We start from the raw sequence: 17418 nt of genomic DNA on the forward strand, positions 1-17418 counted from the left end.
GCGAGCGCTGAAATGAGACTTGGTTTTGCTCGCCCTCTTCTCGAGCAGCAGGCTGGCAGACACGCCTCGAGTGGCAGGCGATTGGCTCCTTAGAGTTTTTAAGGACGTTTACAACACTGCTTTTATCACAACCCCCCCCCACACACACACAGCCTCCGCCTGCACTACCCGCTCCCCCCCCTCCTTGCTAAAAAGCACGACGCGCAAGATCTCACAGAGGAGCGACCTCACTGTTCTGCTGTAGGTGCACCCTCTGGACGTGGATCCGGTCTGTTGCAGGGCTGTAGGGGTTAGTGATGGCGAGGTAGGCGAATTTCAGGCGTGGGCAGGGCTGACTGGTCATTTCGGTCGAGCCACCTTTGAGGAGCGAGAGAGCAGGCCTTTCACGACTGGCCGTGTCATTCGGGGATTGTTTTGATTTGTAGTTTCTGGTTCAATCGCCTCGCGCATTAAACACAACCAGGGGACTCCACAGCCTCAGTGACGTGCTGACTCCAATCTAGGTATCGCTGCAATACAAATACAATGTCTTTAATTCTTCTCTGGGGTACTTTTGGCCAGAGCTGTAACGACGTGTTTGCGAGCATTAAAAGGACTGTGAGTACAAGGTTTCCTGAGTAGCAAATGTGTACATCACAGGCCGTCTGCCCATTTCAGCGCGCTGGTAAACACGCGTGGTTACCAGTCCTCCGCTCTGAGTAGTGTTCCGTGGGAGGGCGGTCCGTGGGGGTTACCTTCAGCCCCGTACTGTGCGCATCGCTCTGGGTGACAGGCACTCTGCCTTGAATGTTTGAATTATTTTCGAGGTTACTTTCTTTAAAATGGTCTCCCACAACTATTAATCCCGACAGAAAAGTGGTTAGAAAACTAAAGGAGCACTTTAACCAAAGGAGCAGTTTTGATTTTGTTTTCATAGGCGGCATTGGTAAAAAAGAAAAAGAAAAGCAGAAAAGCATGTGCAGCAGAATGGGAAAACAAACCCCCAAACACCCTCAAAAAAACAGTTTTTGGTGGGGAGGGACAGATGACACTTAAGATGACCGCTAAGGAGAGGCAACAGCGGAAGCAGAGACGGACTAATACGCTGCCCCGCAGCGCGACAGATCCACACCCAGCACAAAGAGCGTTTTCCCGCAGAGACGCACCTGTCACTGTTAATGACCAGAAACCCACAGAGCTACAAGCCAGCGGCTGAAAGGGTTTCTAGAATCACAGTCCCGCCCCTGTAGGGCAGACACGTAAATGACTAGGCTTTAAGAACATGTATATTTTAATATCTTCACAGCCGCATATATTTAATTGTATGCAGTGTTAACGAGCTGTTTTGACACCGGCATTTCTTTACATTACCCACCCCACCGTGCCTTGAGCCTTGCCTTGTCTGGTACTGGAGAAAACGAAACAAGATCAACACATTTAAAATCACGACTTATCAGTAATAATGTGAGACGGTTTATTTATGATGATGATGAAAAAGAGAAGGTAACACGTATTGAAAGTATTTTCTAAACTGTGAGGAACCTGTATTTTGACATCAGAAGTATGTGTTTTCGCTCACCAGTTGCTGAATCACATCAGCTGTAAATGACGTCAGTCACCCCAAAATCAGCTGCTCCTGTTTCCATGACACGCGGTTTCCAGAGCAACCCTCGACTGCACTTGTACCCTGGCACCGCTAGAGGTCGCTGCATTCACTCTTCTTAGGAATAGATGCTGCAGCGTGCGGACTACGGCTGGTATTGCCGATCAACCGCACAGACAATTACGGCAGCGACGGGTGTCAAACATACGCCAATATATCGAGCAGTGCTTTTTACTGTACAGTCTTTTTCTTTTTATAAAGCATTCCTAGTGTAGTAGTAGTAATCATCATCATCATCATCCTGTCAGTTCATTTTTTTTGTTTTTCTTATTAATTTAACTAACGTTAAGAATATATGTTAAGAACATGTGAACAGAAGAGAAATGACAAACCTAAATCTATGTTTTCGGGCAGCTTGTTCCAGACCTCTGCTGCTCTTGCGTAAGGAAATGTAAGGAAATCACGGGTGTGTCCTGGATTGATCTTTTCAACTCCTGCTTTGGTCTGAACTCTGGCCCGCTGGCCACAATACTCTTCTATGGAGCCGCCTGCTCTGGAGTTCTGTCTTCGGAGCTTAGAACTGCTGCTGTCACACTAGTGAGAAAAAACTAACCAACCAAACAGTACGTGAAGTAATTACAGGCTTATTTCAAACCATTTGTCATCGAAAAGAACGTATTCTCGGGTGGTTTTTGTAATTGTATTGTTTTTTTTTAATAAGTGTTTAATAATTGACTACTCATGTTGAAACGAAAACCAGAAGACACAAGGCTTTCCAATTACAGTAACTTGAGTTTGCGACCCCTGGTCTGAAACAGTACAGCACTCCGTGCAGCGCGACTGTGTCTACTGTGGTTTGCCAGTAGGGGACGTTGTTACACTAGAATATCCCATTTTGTTTAACTCCACCCCATCCCACCCGCAAGGAGAGAAAAATACATTTTCCACAATGCACCGCGGGGGACCTATCTTTATATAAATGACCGTAGCGTGCCTGATCAAAAAGACAAATTAAATAGCGGGAAGACCGCAAGGGAAAAGCGAAAACGCAGCGGGGCTCATTCTCCACCCCCCCATTTGAATTATTTTAATGTACACTATGGCATTATCGCTGACATTTTGCTTGTTTCCAGTCATACAGCGCGTGATTTCGCATGTTGAGTCCCCCCTCTCCCTCCTGTCTGATGGAGTCCGAGGCAGCAGCGTCATTCCGGATGAGGACCCAGCGAGGCTGGCTGAGTGTGCTCTTGCTGCAGTGAAGCAGCGGCGTGTCTGACAGTGACGAGACGGAATTTGTACAAATATCCATATATCACTGCTCGCACGTATGTAGTGTAAGCTGCATATCCAGCTGTAGTTCTGTACCTTAAGTTATGGCATGACGGACCGCCTTAGTAACGGAGTAGCTAACGTTATCGTGTTTCCCACCAGCAGCATCTTCGTATACTGATGGTTGATGCATTTTTTTTTAAATAAGGCTGGCTTTTCGATGCCGCTGTGAGAGGAACGCTGAGTGGCATCATGGACATCGGAGCGGAGTAGCTCAGGCGCTCAGCTGCTGTCTCTGAGGAGCTCCGGCGACCGGGAGCAGGCAGGAGCTGTTTTTTTAACGCCTCCCGAATCGCAGGGGAGACGAAAATACAGGGAGAGAGGGCGGGTGTACCGTTTCTGAAAGGGTTGCAGGGAGGCGAGGAGTCGTTGATTTTTTTTTATCTGTTCGGAAAACACGCTCTTAGTCAAGAGGTCTGGGGCGGAGGGTAGCTTGAAGGAGAGATCAGACTAGTGCCCCGCCGGTCATTCCCGCTTCACCAGAGGCGGCGATCACAGGGGCAGTAGTTGTATTTCTCCGGGACGTTCCCCAAACCACCTGTCCTGTCCGACAGTCGGCTTTCTACCCCTGCCCGTTTCTCACTCGCATTGAGCAGGCATGGAGCCGGGCCGAACCGCTCACACTCCCGATTCCCTGGAGTTCACGGTGGAGAACGTGGAAAAGGTGAGTCAAATTAAATTCACCATCACCGCTCGTACCCGTGGTTGTCACGGTAATGCAGATTTGCAGTAATCGTGGGTAAGGTGGTTTACGCTAGTAGTGGTGTTTTAAGGGGGCAACACGCACGTAAGGTCTGGCTTTATCATCACTAGTGCCGCTGATATCGGGTGTCAAGATGTCTGTTGCTATTTTTATGAGGTGAATGTTACTATTAGCAGGGCTGTTGTTTAGGCTGTGGGTGTTTGTGACAGTGTCAGCAACCCCCCCCGGGGCGTGGGGGTATTGGCTGCGCCGTGTCCGTGCGGAGACGGTGACACTGGAGCGCAAACGCTGCGAGGCGGGGGGTGTCACATACCGCACGCACCTGGCAGCCGGCTCCTCTGCAGCTCTTCCACACCCGACACCTCAGCAGTGCGATCGGGCTGATCGATACTCCTGACAGCTGCAGTGGACTTTGACGTCCCCGGGCACCAATGGGCTTTGGAGTGTGTTTCTAAGGTCCGGTCTGACCCGCTGTCCGGTGTGAGCAGTGTCTTGGTTGTGTTGTCACGGAGCTCACAACGAAAGCTTGGGAGCGATGAAAACAGCCACGTTCAGTTAGCCTCAGCTGCTCTAAAGCGTGATGATTCTTGACGTCGTTTCCTTTCAAAAGGGGGTAATACTACACCTCTCTTCCAACCACTCTGTCAGCCCATCTCCACCTGTGCAGCTGCCCCTTGTCCACCCCTCAATCTGCAGAGGGACACCAGCCTCCCTGTGCTGTGGCCAGGGGGCAGGCCCACTGCCAAGAGAATTAAGATGCACATTTACTGCGACTGAAACACTCAGTACCCATCCTCAACACGCTTAATTGTTGGGTGGTGTTTTTCCTAGCGAAGCTCGGTTTGGGCTGAGTTTTAGTGATGGTCAGGTCAAACCTGCTGGGCTTCCGTCTGACAGCTCCACCTGGACAGTGTGGACGGAGAGTGAGGGGCAGGGCGCTGTCAGGGCCCACTGGACTCTTCTCTGCAGTCCACATCATTCTGGTGTGTCTTGGCAAGCAAAGACCTGTAGCTCAGTCAACAGCAGCTCGTGTCTAGAAGGGCAGATTTTAGAGGATGCTGGGCAGCTCTGTTGCTCAGTTACCTGCAGACTGCCCTGAGGTTTAGTTGGGTTCAGTTGGTCTTTGCCCCATGTGGCAAATTTGTAGTGATGGCGAGGTGAGTAAGCAGCTGGAGTGGACAGATTTGTTTGTATGACCAGCCTGCCTGTCATCTTCAAACAGCTTTGCCAATCTCTTTGCGATACGGGGCCGTCCCAGTGCAGAGACAGTGAGAGTAAAAAAAAAAATCTCAAGCTTAAACCAGGGATGGCCACATTTGGCCCGTCAAGAGATCGCACTCCAGCCGCTACAAAATGGCGGCTCAGTTTTCTGTCTCTGCCTCGTCAGCGGCTTGGACTGGAGGGGAGTCTATTCCTTGCGGACCGCAGGGCCTGCCTTTCCTGCTCCTCTCTGCCCAGGAGGTGTTTAACGAGCTGAATCAGTTATTGATTCACAGGCTCAAGCTTCCCCAGTATTTCCCGTACGGGAGCTCCAGCGATGACTTCCAGGTTTTGTGGTCAGCTGCGGACATTTTATCTAATAACGCTATAGTTCCTTTGGGATCTTTTTTTTTTCCCTCTGGATACCATCAGGCAGCTGCGGTTTTCAGCTGTAGCGCTGATGTGATCAGTCAAAAGCCAGAACGCTGGAATTTGAGGGGGGCGTTCTGCATGATGGAGGCATCAAGTGTACCCACCTGACTTGTTAGCTGTTGTCAAGGGTGTGGGCTGTTTGGGCGGGTTGGCTGGCCAAAGCTCTCATCCAGCGCTAGGCCTGCTGGCTCTTGTCCTCTCTGCTTTTGCTCACGAATGAATGGCCAATGACGGTTCTGGGCAGTGGTCTCGACATTCATGCCAGAACCCAATTCTTTCCCCATCCAAGCTCATAGCCTGCCTTCAGAGATCCATTAAGCCATTTTTATGTCTACTGGAGGGAGTTCGGGATGAGTGATCTTAGAATTGGATTTTTCCGTTATTAGCTGTGAGGTGATAAAGCAATAATGGGGGTTTGAAATGAACACTGTTCTGCACGTGACGAAGCCAGAGAACGTGGGCTGCTGAGGAATCCTTTGTCTTTTCTCCTGCTGGGGGAGTCAGCTTCTTTTTTGTTTTTTGTTTGCACAAGGCGCAGGGAAGTGAGTACGAAGCTGCTGGTTCTTCAGTTTTGTGTTCGTCTAAGCCAGGGGGTCATCAATCCTGGTAAAGCACCGGCCCCCGTTGAGAGCAGAGAGAAGGTGGTAAATTGACCCAGTCTAGCCCGCGATGAGCTGATTCAGGTTGTTCAGGCCTCAGCTGTGCTGCACACCTGTAGACACAGGTCCCTGCGGGATTAGAAAGGGAAACCACTGGTGTAATCCCTGTGAATGGTCTGATTCTGTGTGGCCTTCTCTCCTGCACTCAGCGCAGGGGTTGATTCGGCTCTGGGAGCTGCAGGGCGCTCTGGGATTGCCTTCCTGCTGTAGTCACGGCCCTCAGCTGGGTGTGCGCATGGGCTGGCGGGGGGAAGGAGCGAATGATGAAATGGGCGCTGGGGCATTGCACTGCAGGGATGTTGTTGACGTGCTGGCTTGTGTTAGAAGTGCGCGCTCAGCGGGCGGCGGAGTAGCAGAGCAATCCAAAGGGAGCTCTGAGGTTGAGGGTGCGGACTGGGGTTCGAGCAGACAGCAGGGCGGGACTCACCCAAAAGGCACAGCTTCCTTGCTGGGTTTGAATCCTACTTGAATGTGACCGGTGCAACGTTCGGTACCAGTGACAGAATCCGGACTCCCAGCACAGAACATTTTGATCACGTCTGGATCAATTGCCAATCCCACTAATTTACCTTCAAAGAAAATTTCACCTGCAAGTCCGATATTTTATCGGATGGCTGTTTGTGCATATTTGCTTGAAATGAGCTCACAAGCATAGAGAGCTACTGCCTGTCAATAGCTTGTATGTAGAAGGGCTGATGTAAAATTCCAACATAAAACCACGTAAAAGAGCTTGTAACTCATGAAACGGATCCTTGAGAAGGAAATTAATTTTTATTGCCAGTGCCAACACAACATGATGCAATGCCACAAGGGTATAGTTTATTCACCGCGGTATTAATACATTGCAATTCAAATACAGTCAATTTGTTCAGTAAAAAGCATAATGCATACTGAATACAGGGAAATGATATACAGTACAAAGTGAGTCAGCTGTCATTGGAAAATTTACTCATTTATGGAAGATTTGTTGTTTGTTTTTATACTTAGTTTAAAAACAAACTGGGAATGGATGATCGTGACGGCGTGTTAGGCGCTGCTCCGTTGTCAAGAGCCAGGCGCTGTGTAAGACACCGCAGTGGTCTGGAGTCTCCACACTGGTGTTCCAGGGTGTGCGCACTGCGCTACAGGCCTCCGTACGGGCGGCTCTGGACTGACCATGCCTTTGGCATTTCCCATCTTTTGCTCCTTGTGTCTGTCCCATCTGCTTTCCCCTCTTGATCCACCCCTGGCCATCCTTCCATCCGTCTGAAATGCTAGAATTGGAAAGGATCCTGTCGACTGAGGCACCAGTGTCGAGCTTGAGCTGGTAGGTTGTGACTGTGTTCTGGTGAATACGAGACTGTTGGCAGTGTGGCAGGGTGGAGCTCTGACCCTGTCCGCTCTCCTGGCTGAGACGCACAGATCAGGTTCACCGTTGGGGCTCAATCTGGATCTTCATCCTCCTCTTTCTCCCCCTGCTCTTATGCTCCCTCCTTCTTTTGTCTTGGCCTCCTCTGCCTTTCCCTCCCCTCCCTCTCTCCCTCTCTCTTCCTCCTCCTCTCTCGCCGGCTCTTTGTGTCCGGCGGGAACGGGCTGGTGTGTGCCAGCGGGTCGCTGTGGTTGCAGCCTGTGGGAGTGTGCGGCCGTGCTGTGTCCTCTAATCGTGTTTTTGTGTGCTCCAGTGTGGGTAATGCAGGTGGGGGCGGAAGTTGGAATCTGGGACAGCACCTGTGGCCGTGTCTCTTCAAAAAACAAAAAACAAAAAACAGTTGTGGGTTTCTCTGTGTGGCCAGATTTGGCCTTCAACTTACGGGCCCAAAATAATCGCTCGGGGGCGGGCTTCACACAGTGTGGCGGTTCCTCTGAGCGGCGTTTGGAATAGTGAATTAGAAAAGCATGGTCAATGGGAAGGCCCTGCAAGTAGAGGAATTTGGGTGTCTGTGTGTGTGCTCGCAGGGTCCTTGCGTTTGCCTACGTGTGCTGTGTCCCTGTGTGTGCGAGCGCGTGGACAGGTCCGCACCTGTGACTGTGTGGGGGGGAGAGACGGTCGAGGCTGTGGTGTTTGGGGGGGGGGGTTGCTGCGTGATTTGTGCTGCACAGGCGAAGGGGGGCTGGGGTGCATGCTCATCTCTCCTCCTGGGAGTCTCTTTGGCAGGAAGGGCCCTGAACGGTTACTTTTTCAAAATGGGCCGAGGGACCCATGTTTGCTCTTCGGAAAACATGGAGGGCGTAGGGTCAGTGATGTAAAAGGAACAGAAGGTTGAAGGGAGTGGAGACCAGAAAGGCCTTCTGACGTGTAAAAGCGAGAAGTGGATTTGATCGGTCTTGATTCATCGCGTGGAGGCACGGCTGCTGTATTCCACAGATAAGAATGACTGTTCCTCGGCGCCCCTTCCATTGTGTGCTGCAGGGCTGGGAGAAGTGGTAGTACCCTTCCCTGTCCAGTCCAGCAAATGAGTCATCCTCTCCTGCAGAGCACTTTCTATAATTTAAAAAAGAATAACAAGGAAATTACAACCCGGTGAGTCAGGTTTAATTTTTGTTTTGCAAATTTGGCATTCTGTTCTCTGCCCCTCCCAATCGTCTTGGCTCCTGCAGTGCGCGCCTTCCAGCATTTGTAAGAAGTGTGGAGATGGGGACTCGATTCAGCGTTGCTCCTGTGTGGGCCTGTTTATACCAGGTAGCCAGGGGCACAGTTCCACAGTAAGGCTGCTCGCAGCGCGCGGCCGCCCTGTGACAGCTGCCCCTGGCTCTGGTGCCCTGGCGCTGCCAGGGTGGAGTGACACAATCCCTTGTGCCTTTGTCCGTGGCGGGGAGGTGAATGCCCGCATTGTCAGTTGTTCTTGAGAGCGCGGGTCTGCTGACCAGCAGCTCTGTTGGAGGAGGACGCCTCACCATGGCGAGATTGCTCGGGAGCCAGTCAGGGTCATTGAAGGGGGACGTATCCATTGTACCGGACATGAGGCACGCCGTTGTGCTTCAGGACACCCCCGTCAGCCTTACTCTCTTGGTGCTCCTTGTAAGGGTTCTTCTCCGGATCGGGGTATCGTGCTGTAATTGACAAAAGCTCCTTAAGCCAAGTTCAGAATAGCTGCAGCTGAGAATTAATAGCTTAAAAATGAGACGTTCGCACACCTGTCATATCAGGAGAAGGTGTGGACTGGAAGCTGCATCTCTCCTTCTCATCTGACTTGCCGCAACTAAAAATAAGCCCTGGAGAGACTGTCGATCGCTCCGTCTACCTGCGTCTCTGTCCAGGGCTGATGCGGTTGCCTGGCAATGAAAACCTGGTAACTGAACCAACACAGGTACCTTTGGGTGTTCTGTGTGCAAGCTTTTTGTATGAACTGCACTGTTTTTTATTTGATATCTGACCTGCCCACAGTCACAGATGACAAATACAGATCAATATTTGATCAGCAGCACGAATACCGGTCGCCCCTGGTGAGCCGCAGTTTCCAGAATTGAGCCATGCCTGCAAGCCTGTTTCAGAAGACGATCAGCTCAAGTTCTGGTTTTAAGTAAACCGACTGTAGACAGCAGCACCTGAGCAGAGCTAGCTATATCTGTATACAAGCTGTATAAGCTTGTTTAATCCTTTATTGTTGCCCAGACATGCACTCAGAAACGGAGAAAACAGAAGCCAAAACGATACCGTTTGAACAAAGCATACAAAGGAGATGAATGCAGATCATCTGATTTATTGAATCGCAACTTGCTGTAGCAAAGCAATCTTTGCTACTTTTTTGTTGTGCAAAATAAAAAATCTGGCCCCGGTTAGTTCCGATACTTTTTCCCCAATTTGTGTCCATTTTCACATTTCGGTGGGAATAGTTGTACCCATGATGATTGTTGCCAGTTTGTGCCAACGTCGATCATGGTGGCAACTGCGGAAAGCAGTGTGGTGGCAAATGGCTGAGGTCTACAGTACGTGCCACCACTGCTCCTGCTCATTTCGGACTGTCTGTCTGCTGCACTTTCTTTGGCTTTGATCTTCATGCTGTAGGATTTTGACACTGATTAGGACTGGCTGGGATCTGTGCTTGTACTGGATTGTGATCCTGACTGTTTGCCAGAATGTAGGGAGTAATCCTGAACTGGGTTAGTCCCTCATTGAGAACCTAGTTGTGGTCTCCAGGCAGGTGGAGATTATTCTGTATAGGGATCCTGTTTATGATCCCCAGACAGGAGGGGATTATCATTAAGAACCTAGTCGTGGTCTCCAAGGAGAGGGGTTATCCTGGATTGGGAATCTGGTTGTGATCCCCAGGCAGGAGAGGGGTTGTCCTGGATTGGAAACCAATTTGTGGTAAGTTAATGAATTTGTCTTTTCAGATACCCCAGCTTGCTCTCCATGAGATACACAGACAGGGAGAGAAGCTTGGGGACAGAACGCAGGGTCAGCCATTGTACAGCGCCCTTGGAGCAGTTGGGGTTAAGGGCCTTGCTCAAGAGTCAGAGTAGGATTCCTCTGCAGGCTGCGGGATTTGAACCGGCAACCTTCCAGCCATAGGCGCAGATCCTTAGCCACAGAGCCACCGCTCCGCACTGGGATCATGCATACAGTACGATCCTGTTGTCTTCATCTTGTTAAGGCTTCACCTTCTTACAGTGGTAAAAGGAAGCCAGTTTGCAGTTTAAAGCAGAACTAGTGTTTGTGCGAGACCGCTGTGCTTCTCTGATATCACAGTTTGGAAGCTAGGGGAGCTCTCTGTTTTGACTAAGGACCTATTATTAGGTTTGTTTTTAGCAGGTTGGTTTTCTTTTGAATCTCTTCCAAGAAAGCAGCAGCTCTCAGGCGGCTTTCCAGTGGACAGTATTTCCCAACTGTCTCATCTCATTTTATTTTCACATTTTTCAGCTGCGTGTATTCACTTCTTCATTTTTACAAGGTCTGTCGCTTGTACCATAGCTCACAGTCCAGTGCAGTAGCTCTGCTGTGTATTTTAGGTGTCTTTATACACTGCTGCTATTTATTGCTCTTATATTAACTGGCAAAAAAACTTTTCACATCTTATTAGAGCAGTTTCTAAAGCAAGTGAATAATAGCCACAGTACAGACACAGTGAAGCTAAGCAACCTGTCCCAGATGTCTGTGTGTGTATGAGAACGTAGAAAAGCCTGCAAATGAGACCTGTCCCAGAGACCCGCCCTCTCTATGAGTAAGGAAGTATTTCCTATTCCCTGTCCTAAATACATTCCCCTTCAGTTTTTAATTCTGACCCTTGTTTCACTCCAGAGTAGGAAACAGCCCCCTGGGTTAAACCTGTCAGTACTCCTTAGGATTTTGTGTACTTGGATCGAAGCTCCTCCATCCTTATCTGTTCCTCACTGAAGAGATTTAACTCCCTCAACCTGCCTGTATGTCACAGTCCCCTGAGACCAGGACTCATTTCTGTTCCCCTTCTTTGAACTCTATCTAGGGGTAGAATATCCTTTCCATAGTATGGTGATCACAATATTCTAGATGAGGTCTTACTGGAGCTGAAGCATTTTAGTACATTAGTAGAGACATCTCTTCAAGTTAAATGTCATTGCAGTAGAACCCAGCTGGACTGCTGCCTGGCAAGGCGAATCGGCGTAGTGAAATTATTGGGGTCTCGTGGTTGTGCGCATGTGTCGCCCAGGAGCGGCAGCGGCTCTGAGGCCGTGTGGGGGAGGTGGGGTTGGGAAGGGGTGCGCAGGGCTCTAGTGACGGCCGGTATGTGCTGTGTTAATTATATCTGCGCGCCGCGCGGGCAATCTGTCACCGTTGGCAACAAAGGGCTTGTTTTCCTCTGCGCTGCAGGGATGCCAGCAGTCTTGACTCCACTGCCTCCACCGGGAGGGAGGCTCACAGTCTCGCTGAACCAAGAGGGGCGTCTGCTCCAGTACTCCGGCGCCTTGCACTGTTCCACGAGCCCGAGCGCGGCGTAAATCTGTCCAGCTGTGTGCGCCACGCTCCGGCAGTGGCGTTCGAAGCGTTTGTGAACGCTGCCCGAAGAGTATTATTGTTGTTACCCGCGCTCGTTGAAGTGGGACCTGCCAGGTGCACTCCTGCCAGTTACCACTAGCCCGGCTCGCTCACACTCGCCTGTTTGCCATCAGCTCAGCCGCTGAAGGAGGCTGCTTTGCGGCGGGTTTGGAGGAACACGAGGAGGCGGGTCTGCTGAACGTATGGCAGCTGGCAGGAGTGCGTTTGGGAACAAGTGGGGGATTTCCGGCGGGAGGAGGCCCTTCAACCCCACGTAGCTCGTTTTGACGTAGTAGCTAATGGATCCAAGGATCTCATGCAGACGTTTCTTGAAAGAAGCCCGAGTATTGGCGGGGTAGCTTGCCCCAGGACCCCAAAGCCCTTTCGTCCTCTCCTCAGAAGGCTGAGGTCTCCCCGCACCACCTTTCGCAGTGTGGTGTTCAGAGCCGTCGGTCATGTGGCGTGTTGCGGCCCTGGAAGGAGCACCAGTGAGGGCTGGAGCGGGGGCACATCTCTCACCGTTGCCACAGTGGGCTGTTTACTGGAAGGCTGATCCTCAGTGGACTGACCCAGCTCTTCCCTGGGGCCGATTGCCAAATGCACGCTGCAGGCCTGACCCGGGAAAGGCACGGACAAGCAGCCTGGGGGAATTCTGTGCAGGATGGTCAAGACTCTGGGTTCCTGGGTTTGTTTGGTTAGTACGTCTCGTGCAAAGAACTATTTTAAAGTCGTCATTTTCTCTTCTTGGTGCGATTGGAATAACAGGACAGCTCTTACAAAGGGATCAGCTCTTCAGGATTGACCATTAACGTGAGATAAGACTTCAGGGGGCAAAAAAGTGACATTTGAAGAGTGGAACAAGGCCAGGAGTCTCAGACTTTTACACAGTGTCCATCCACTAAACATTAGGTAGTTACTCTACATATTTAAATAGGTCTCTTTGGATGCGTTTATTCACAGTATAAACTTGACAGTGGCAGCTCATCCAAGAGACATCATGTCCTGCTTCATCTGAAGAAGACCATTCGTTGTGGAACGTAGTCACAGTACTGAGTAGGTGCTGCACAATTATGTTTTCGGCCAAAAAAGATTAGAAAACCAGCCTGTTCATCTGTGCATTGAAATGCTGCAGGAACAGCTGAAGTAGATACTTGACTGGAATTCCAGCGTCACCACCAGCTGTTATGTTACTGGAAGCAGAAGGACGGACCTTTTCCAGGGGGACACAGGAGTGTGTCTTCGTGTGCGCAGTACCAGCAGCCTGTGGTCACACTGAAGTACAGGATTCTTCTGTGCTCTTGGCGTCTGTGGCCTGTGCTGTCCTGGACATGGCCTGTCCGAGACGCCTCATTATCTGACTGGTCCCAGCAGCCCTGGGATGGGGAGCCCATCGCGAGTGTGCAGTAGTGTTTGGGAATCAATTTGTGCAAGGCGGCTGAAAGTCATGAAGAAGCTGACTTCTTGATCGTATGTGGTTCAGACTGGTGCCGTATGACATAGATTTTATTTCTCCCTTTCTTCCTTTGCCCTGTCTGTTCTTGTGCTTCCCCTTTGTTTCTGCTGCCCCTGTTATTTCTCTCTCAATGCTCTCTAACCTCCGTGTTCCTCCTCCTGCCCCCCTTCCAGGCGCTGCACCAGCTCTACTATGACCCCAACATCGAGAACAAGAACCTGGCACAGAAGTGGCTGATGCAGGCGCAGGTGTCGCCGCAGGCCTGGCAGTTCTGCTGGGTGCTGCTCAGTCCGGAGAAGGTGAGGAGCAGGAGAGGACGCCGAGAGAAATCCGTCCAGGAAGACGTGTTTAAATCCTGCACGCTGGGATTTTAGCAGATTGATCCAGTCGGCACCCTGATCATCAAAACTCCACCGCATGTACATGTGTACATCTTGTGTTTTATTACTGTGGACAAGTTAGGGTGTTATGCGTCGTGTATATTCATGTAGATGTTTTATCTACTGATCAGGAGCTGGTTGGATTCAAAAGGTGGAATGGAATGGGAGGGGTTCAGGACCGGTTTGGGAAGCAACTCAACAATAAAGCGCATTTCCCAGTACTAGATGTGTGCTTTGGAGACTTCTGAAGGACTGTCGTACTCTAGCGGAGGGAATTGCATCATGAAATGTATTTTTAGAACGTTGCAAGCCTTTGAAAATTCTAAAAGAACATTAAAATCACAGCCCAAATTATCACCCTGTGCCGCCAGCGGCCTATTTATTGTGTAACAATTGATTATGGTCGGCAGAGTACAATGGCTTGAAAAGGCATTTTCTGCAGATTTTTCTTGTTATTCCGAAAGTTTGAAGGTGCACATCTAGCAAGAGCAAATGCAGGTACAGTATGAAGGCAGAACAACAGCTATTGGAGGCTTGGGTGGCGACTTGGAGGCAAGAAAAGTGGCAAAATGTTTCACTTTAGCAGTAAGCTCTTAAAGATTATTCTGTTAGCAGTTCTCTCTGTATCAAATTAGGTTTTGAAAGATCAGAGATTATCTGCTTCAAGAAGCGTTGCATGTCAGTTTGTTGACTGGTATTGAGTCCTCGTTTGTGTTCCTGTCTTCTGTTTGATTACTTGGGATTGAACGAACAATAAATGAAGCAGTGAGACCGAAAAGGGCAGGGATTGTCTTGGATCTTGTCTGTTGTTGCTTTTGTCTGCGCAAGAGGTAGCTGAGTCACGGCAGCCAAGCAAAAAGTGACAATATCCAGCATATCCCAGAATTATTTATTAAGATAAAGGAAAAGATCATTTTCCTTTTTTCTTCTCAAGTGTTCCTGATTGTGCTGCTTGCATCAATAACTGATACCCTAGAGAACCAGGTGAAAGTTGTAGTACAGAACACTTTGATCCATTTCAGGTTTTGCAAGACAAGACCAATACCAGCTGCTGCATCTTCTTCAGTTTGTTAGGTTTTGAGTTAATTAGCGTAGACACATTTGTGAAAATGAAATCTGTTGCCTTTCTGCTTCAGTTTGTATGATACATCCTGAAATGGAGCAGGGTGCATTGCAGGGGGACTCGCACCCGTTTTTTCGGAGGTTGTCCGTTGTCTCACTCTCATTGTGTTTGTCAATAAAGGTTCAAGAGATCCAGTACTTTGGCGCCAGCGCCCTGCACACCAAGATCTCCCGCTACTGGGGGGACATCCCGGCCGAGCAGTACGACACGCTGAAGACGCAGCTGTTCGGACAGATCACGCGCTTCGCCTCGGGCCCCAAGATCGTGCTGACGCGGCTGTGCGTGGCGCTGGCCTCCTTGGCGCTCAACATGATGCCGGAGGCCTGGCCGGCGGCCGTGTCCGAGATGGTGCGCATGTTCCAGGCGGAGGGCGCGGGCGTGGACGGGCGGGCGCGCTGCCTGGCGCTGCTGGAGCTGCTGACCGTGCTGCCAGAGGAGTTCCAGACCAGCCGGCTGCCGCAGTTCCGCAAGGGACAGGTGCGCGGCGCGCTGGGGCAGGAGTGGGCCGCCGTCTTCCCGCTGCTGCAGCAGCTGCTGCGCCAGGCCGACTCGCCCGGCTTCATCAAGGCCAAGGTGCGTCAGGGGCTGGGGGGGTCTTCTCGCGACCGTTGCTTCCTTCTGTGGTTTCTGATACTAATAAAAATAAAAATAATTGCTTACACTTATATAGCAGTTTTCTGGACACTCCACTCAAAGCGCTTTACAGGTAATGGGGACTCCCCTCCATCACCACCAGTGTGCAGCCCCACCTGGATGATGCGACGGCAGCCATAGTGCACCAGAACGCTCACCACACACCAGCTCTCAGTGGGGAGGAGAGCAGAGTGATGAAGCCAATTCATAGATGGGGATTATTAGGAGGCCATGATTGGTAAAGGCCAGGGGGAACTTTGGACAGGACACCAAGGTTACACCCCTACTCTTTTCAAGAAACACCCTGGAATTTTTAATGACCACAGAGAGTCAGGACTTTGATTTCACATCTCATCTAAAGGGCGGCACCATTTTTACACTATAGTGTCTCTGTCATTATAATGGGGTATTGGGGCTCACACAGACCGCAGGGTGAACACCCCCTACTAGTCCCACTAACACCTCTTCCAGCACCTGCCTTAGTTTTTCCCAGAAGGTCTCTAGTCCTCTTTGTGCCTCTTGTGAACTGCAGGGTAATATGGCTGCTGGTTTTCTGAGTGTAACTTGAAACTTCTAAAGGTGAAAATGTAAGAAGTAACAAAATATACATTTTTTATGTACTAGAGGTTTTGAAAAATAAGCTCGAGTGCATTCTGGAGTTAAAGAAAATGTAGTGCACTTTTGCTCTGGAGGAAAAAAAGCTTCAGCATCATTCCAGATCGGGGTTTTTGTTCCATCATTAACACAAGCAGCTACGGCTACTTGCCGCTTTCCCTGAAAGGGTGCTGTGTTGTGCCAGGTGCTGAAGTGCCTGTCGAGCTGGGTGCTGCTGGACGTGCCCCTGAACGAGAGCGAGGGCTTGCTGCAGGAGTGCTTCGCCGCGCTGTGTGACCCCGAGCTGTTCGACACCGCTGTCGAGGCCATCGTCAACGCCATCTCCCAGCCCGACTCCCAGAGGTGAGGCTGCTAATTAGCACTAACCCACCCCCCCCCATAACCCCTCCTGTGCCACCGGAAAACGTTTTAATTGGATGGCATTTCTAAAAAAGACGGGATTATTTTTGTGAGTGAGTTGCTTATGATGGAGATAAAAAGCTGCATAAAAAATGTGACTGAAACTAGTGCTGGTTTTAAAACGGATAAACAGGTTTAAAAAGAAAAAGGGGTTGGGCTGTGGGATGCTCAGCCAGTAAGACCACAGCACTTATAACCACTTTGAGTTTCTAAAGTGCCTTTTCGGGGTGCTTCATCTCAAAACTGGGGGAGAAGGTAAAACGTAGTTTTGAGGCAAGATTTGAAAATGCTGACTGAGGCTGTGGCACTGGTTTGACTGCAGCTTACCTTTCAAGGCTGGAGCAGTTGTCCTGACTGTGTCCGTGAACTGATAACCCTGCGCACTCGCACACACTAACTCACCGTGGGCACTCTGCGGGCTCTGGGAATCTTTCAGTTTCCAAAGCGAGGCTCTGAGCACTGGGAGATCCTGCTGTCTCTTCTCCTTCTCCAAGCCAGAGGAACGATCTTGCAGCCCCTGTTAAATGTTGCTTCCTTCTTGAAGTAGCGTATGGTCAAGTGCTGAGGGCCTGGTGTTGCATTTTATGTTGCAGAGCGCATATTGTGCCATGTTTGTGCTCAAGGATGCCCATCAGTTTTGCATTTGTGTATGTAGAAATATTGACAATGAATACATAGTTTAAGTATATATAAAACGTCATTGATTATTAAGGGACCTATAATTTCGCTTTCTACATTTTCAGGTGTTCATGGCCTGATCTAGCGAATGTATATCGTACAGTATTTACAATATTTTATTCCTCATTGAGTGGGTACTATTATGTAATATATTGTAATTTACCTTAAACGGGCTCAAGTAATGTGTACTGTTCAGCATGGCAATTCTGCAATGCTATGTATGAATGCCAAATACGAACAAACATGCAGATCCCCAAAACAGAAGGTTTTAAAATAATGTGCAAAAGCAACCCCTTATAT

The 17418-nt window shown here is 49.9% G+C and overlaps 1 protein-coding gene across 1 annotated transcript in view; it reads left to right on the plus strand.

The window, feature by feature from the left end:
- Positions 1 to 2789: 2789 nt before the first annotated feature.
- Positions 2790 to 17418, plus strand: part of ipo13b (importin 13b) — a 43583-nt gene continuing 28954 nt past the window's right edge. Inside the window, exons 1-4 of the mRNA XM_088926633.1 lie at positions 2790 to 3575; positions 13464 to 13589; positions 14914 to 15366; positions 16226 to 16383. Of these exons, the coding sequence (XP_088782759.1) occupies positions 3510 to 3575; positions 13464 to 13589; positions 14914 to 15366; positions 16226 to 16383 (803 nt within the window). The 5' untranslated portion in view covers positions 2790 to 3509. The remainder of the gene's footprint in view (positions 3576 to 13463; positions 13590 to 14913; positions 15367 to 16225; positions 16384 to 17418) is intronic.

This window comes from Atractosteus spatula, chromosome 11 (genome assembly GCF_055471065.1).
Source record: "Atractosteus spatula isolate fAtrSpa1 chromosome 11, fAtrSpa1.hap1, whole genome shotgun sequence".
Lineage (NCBI taxonomy): Eukaryota > Metazoa > Chordata > Actinopteri > Semionotiformes > Lepisosteidae > Atractosteus > Atractosteus spatula.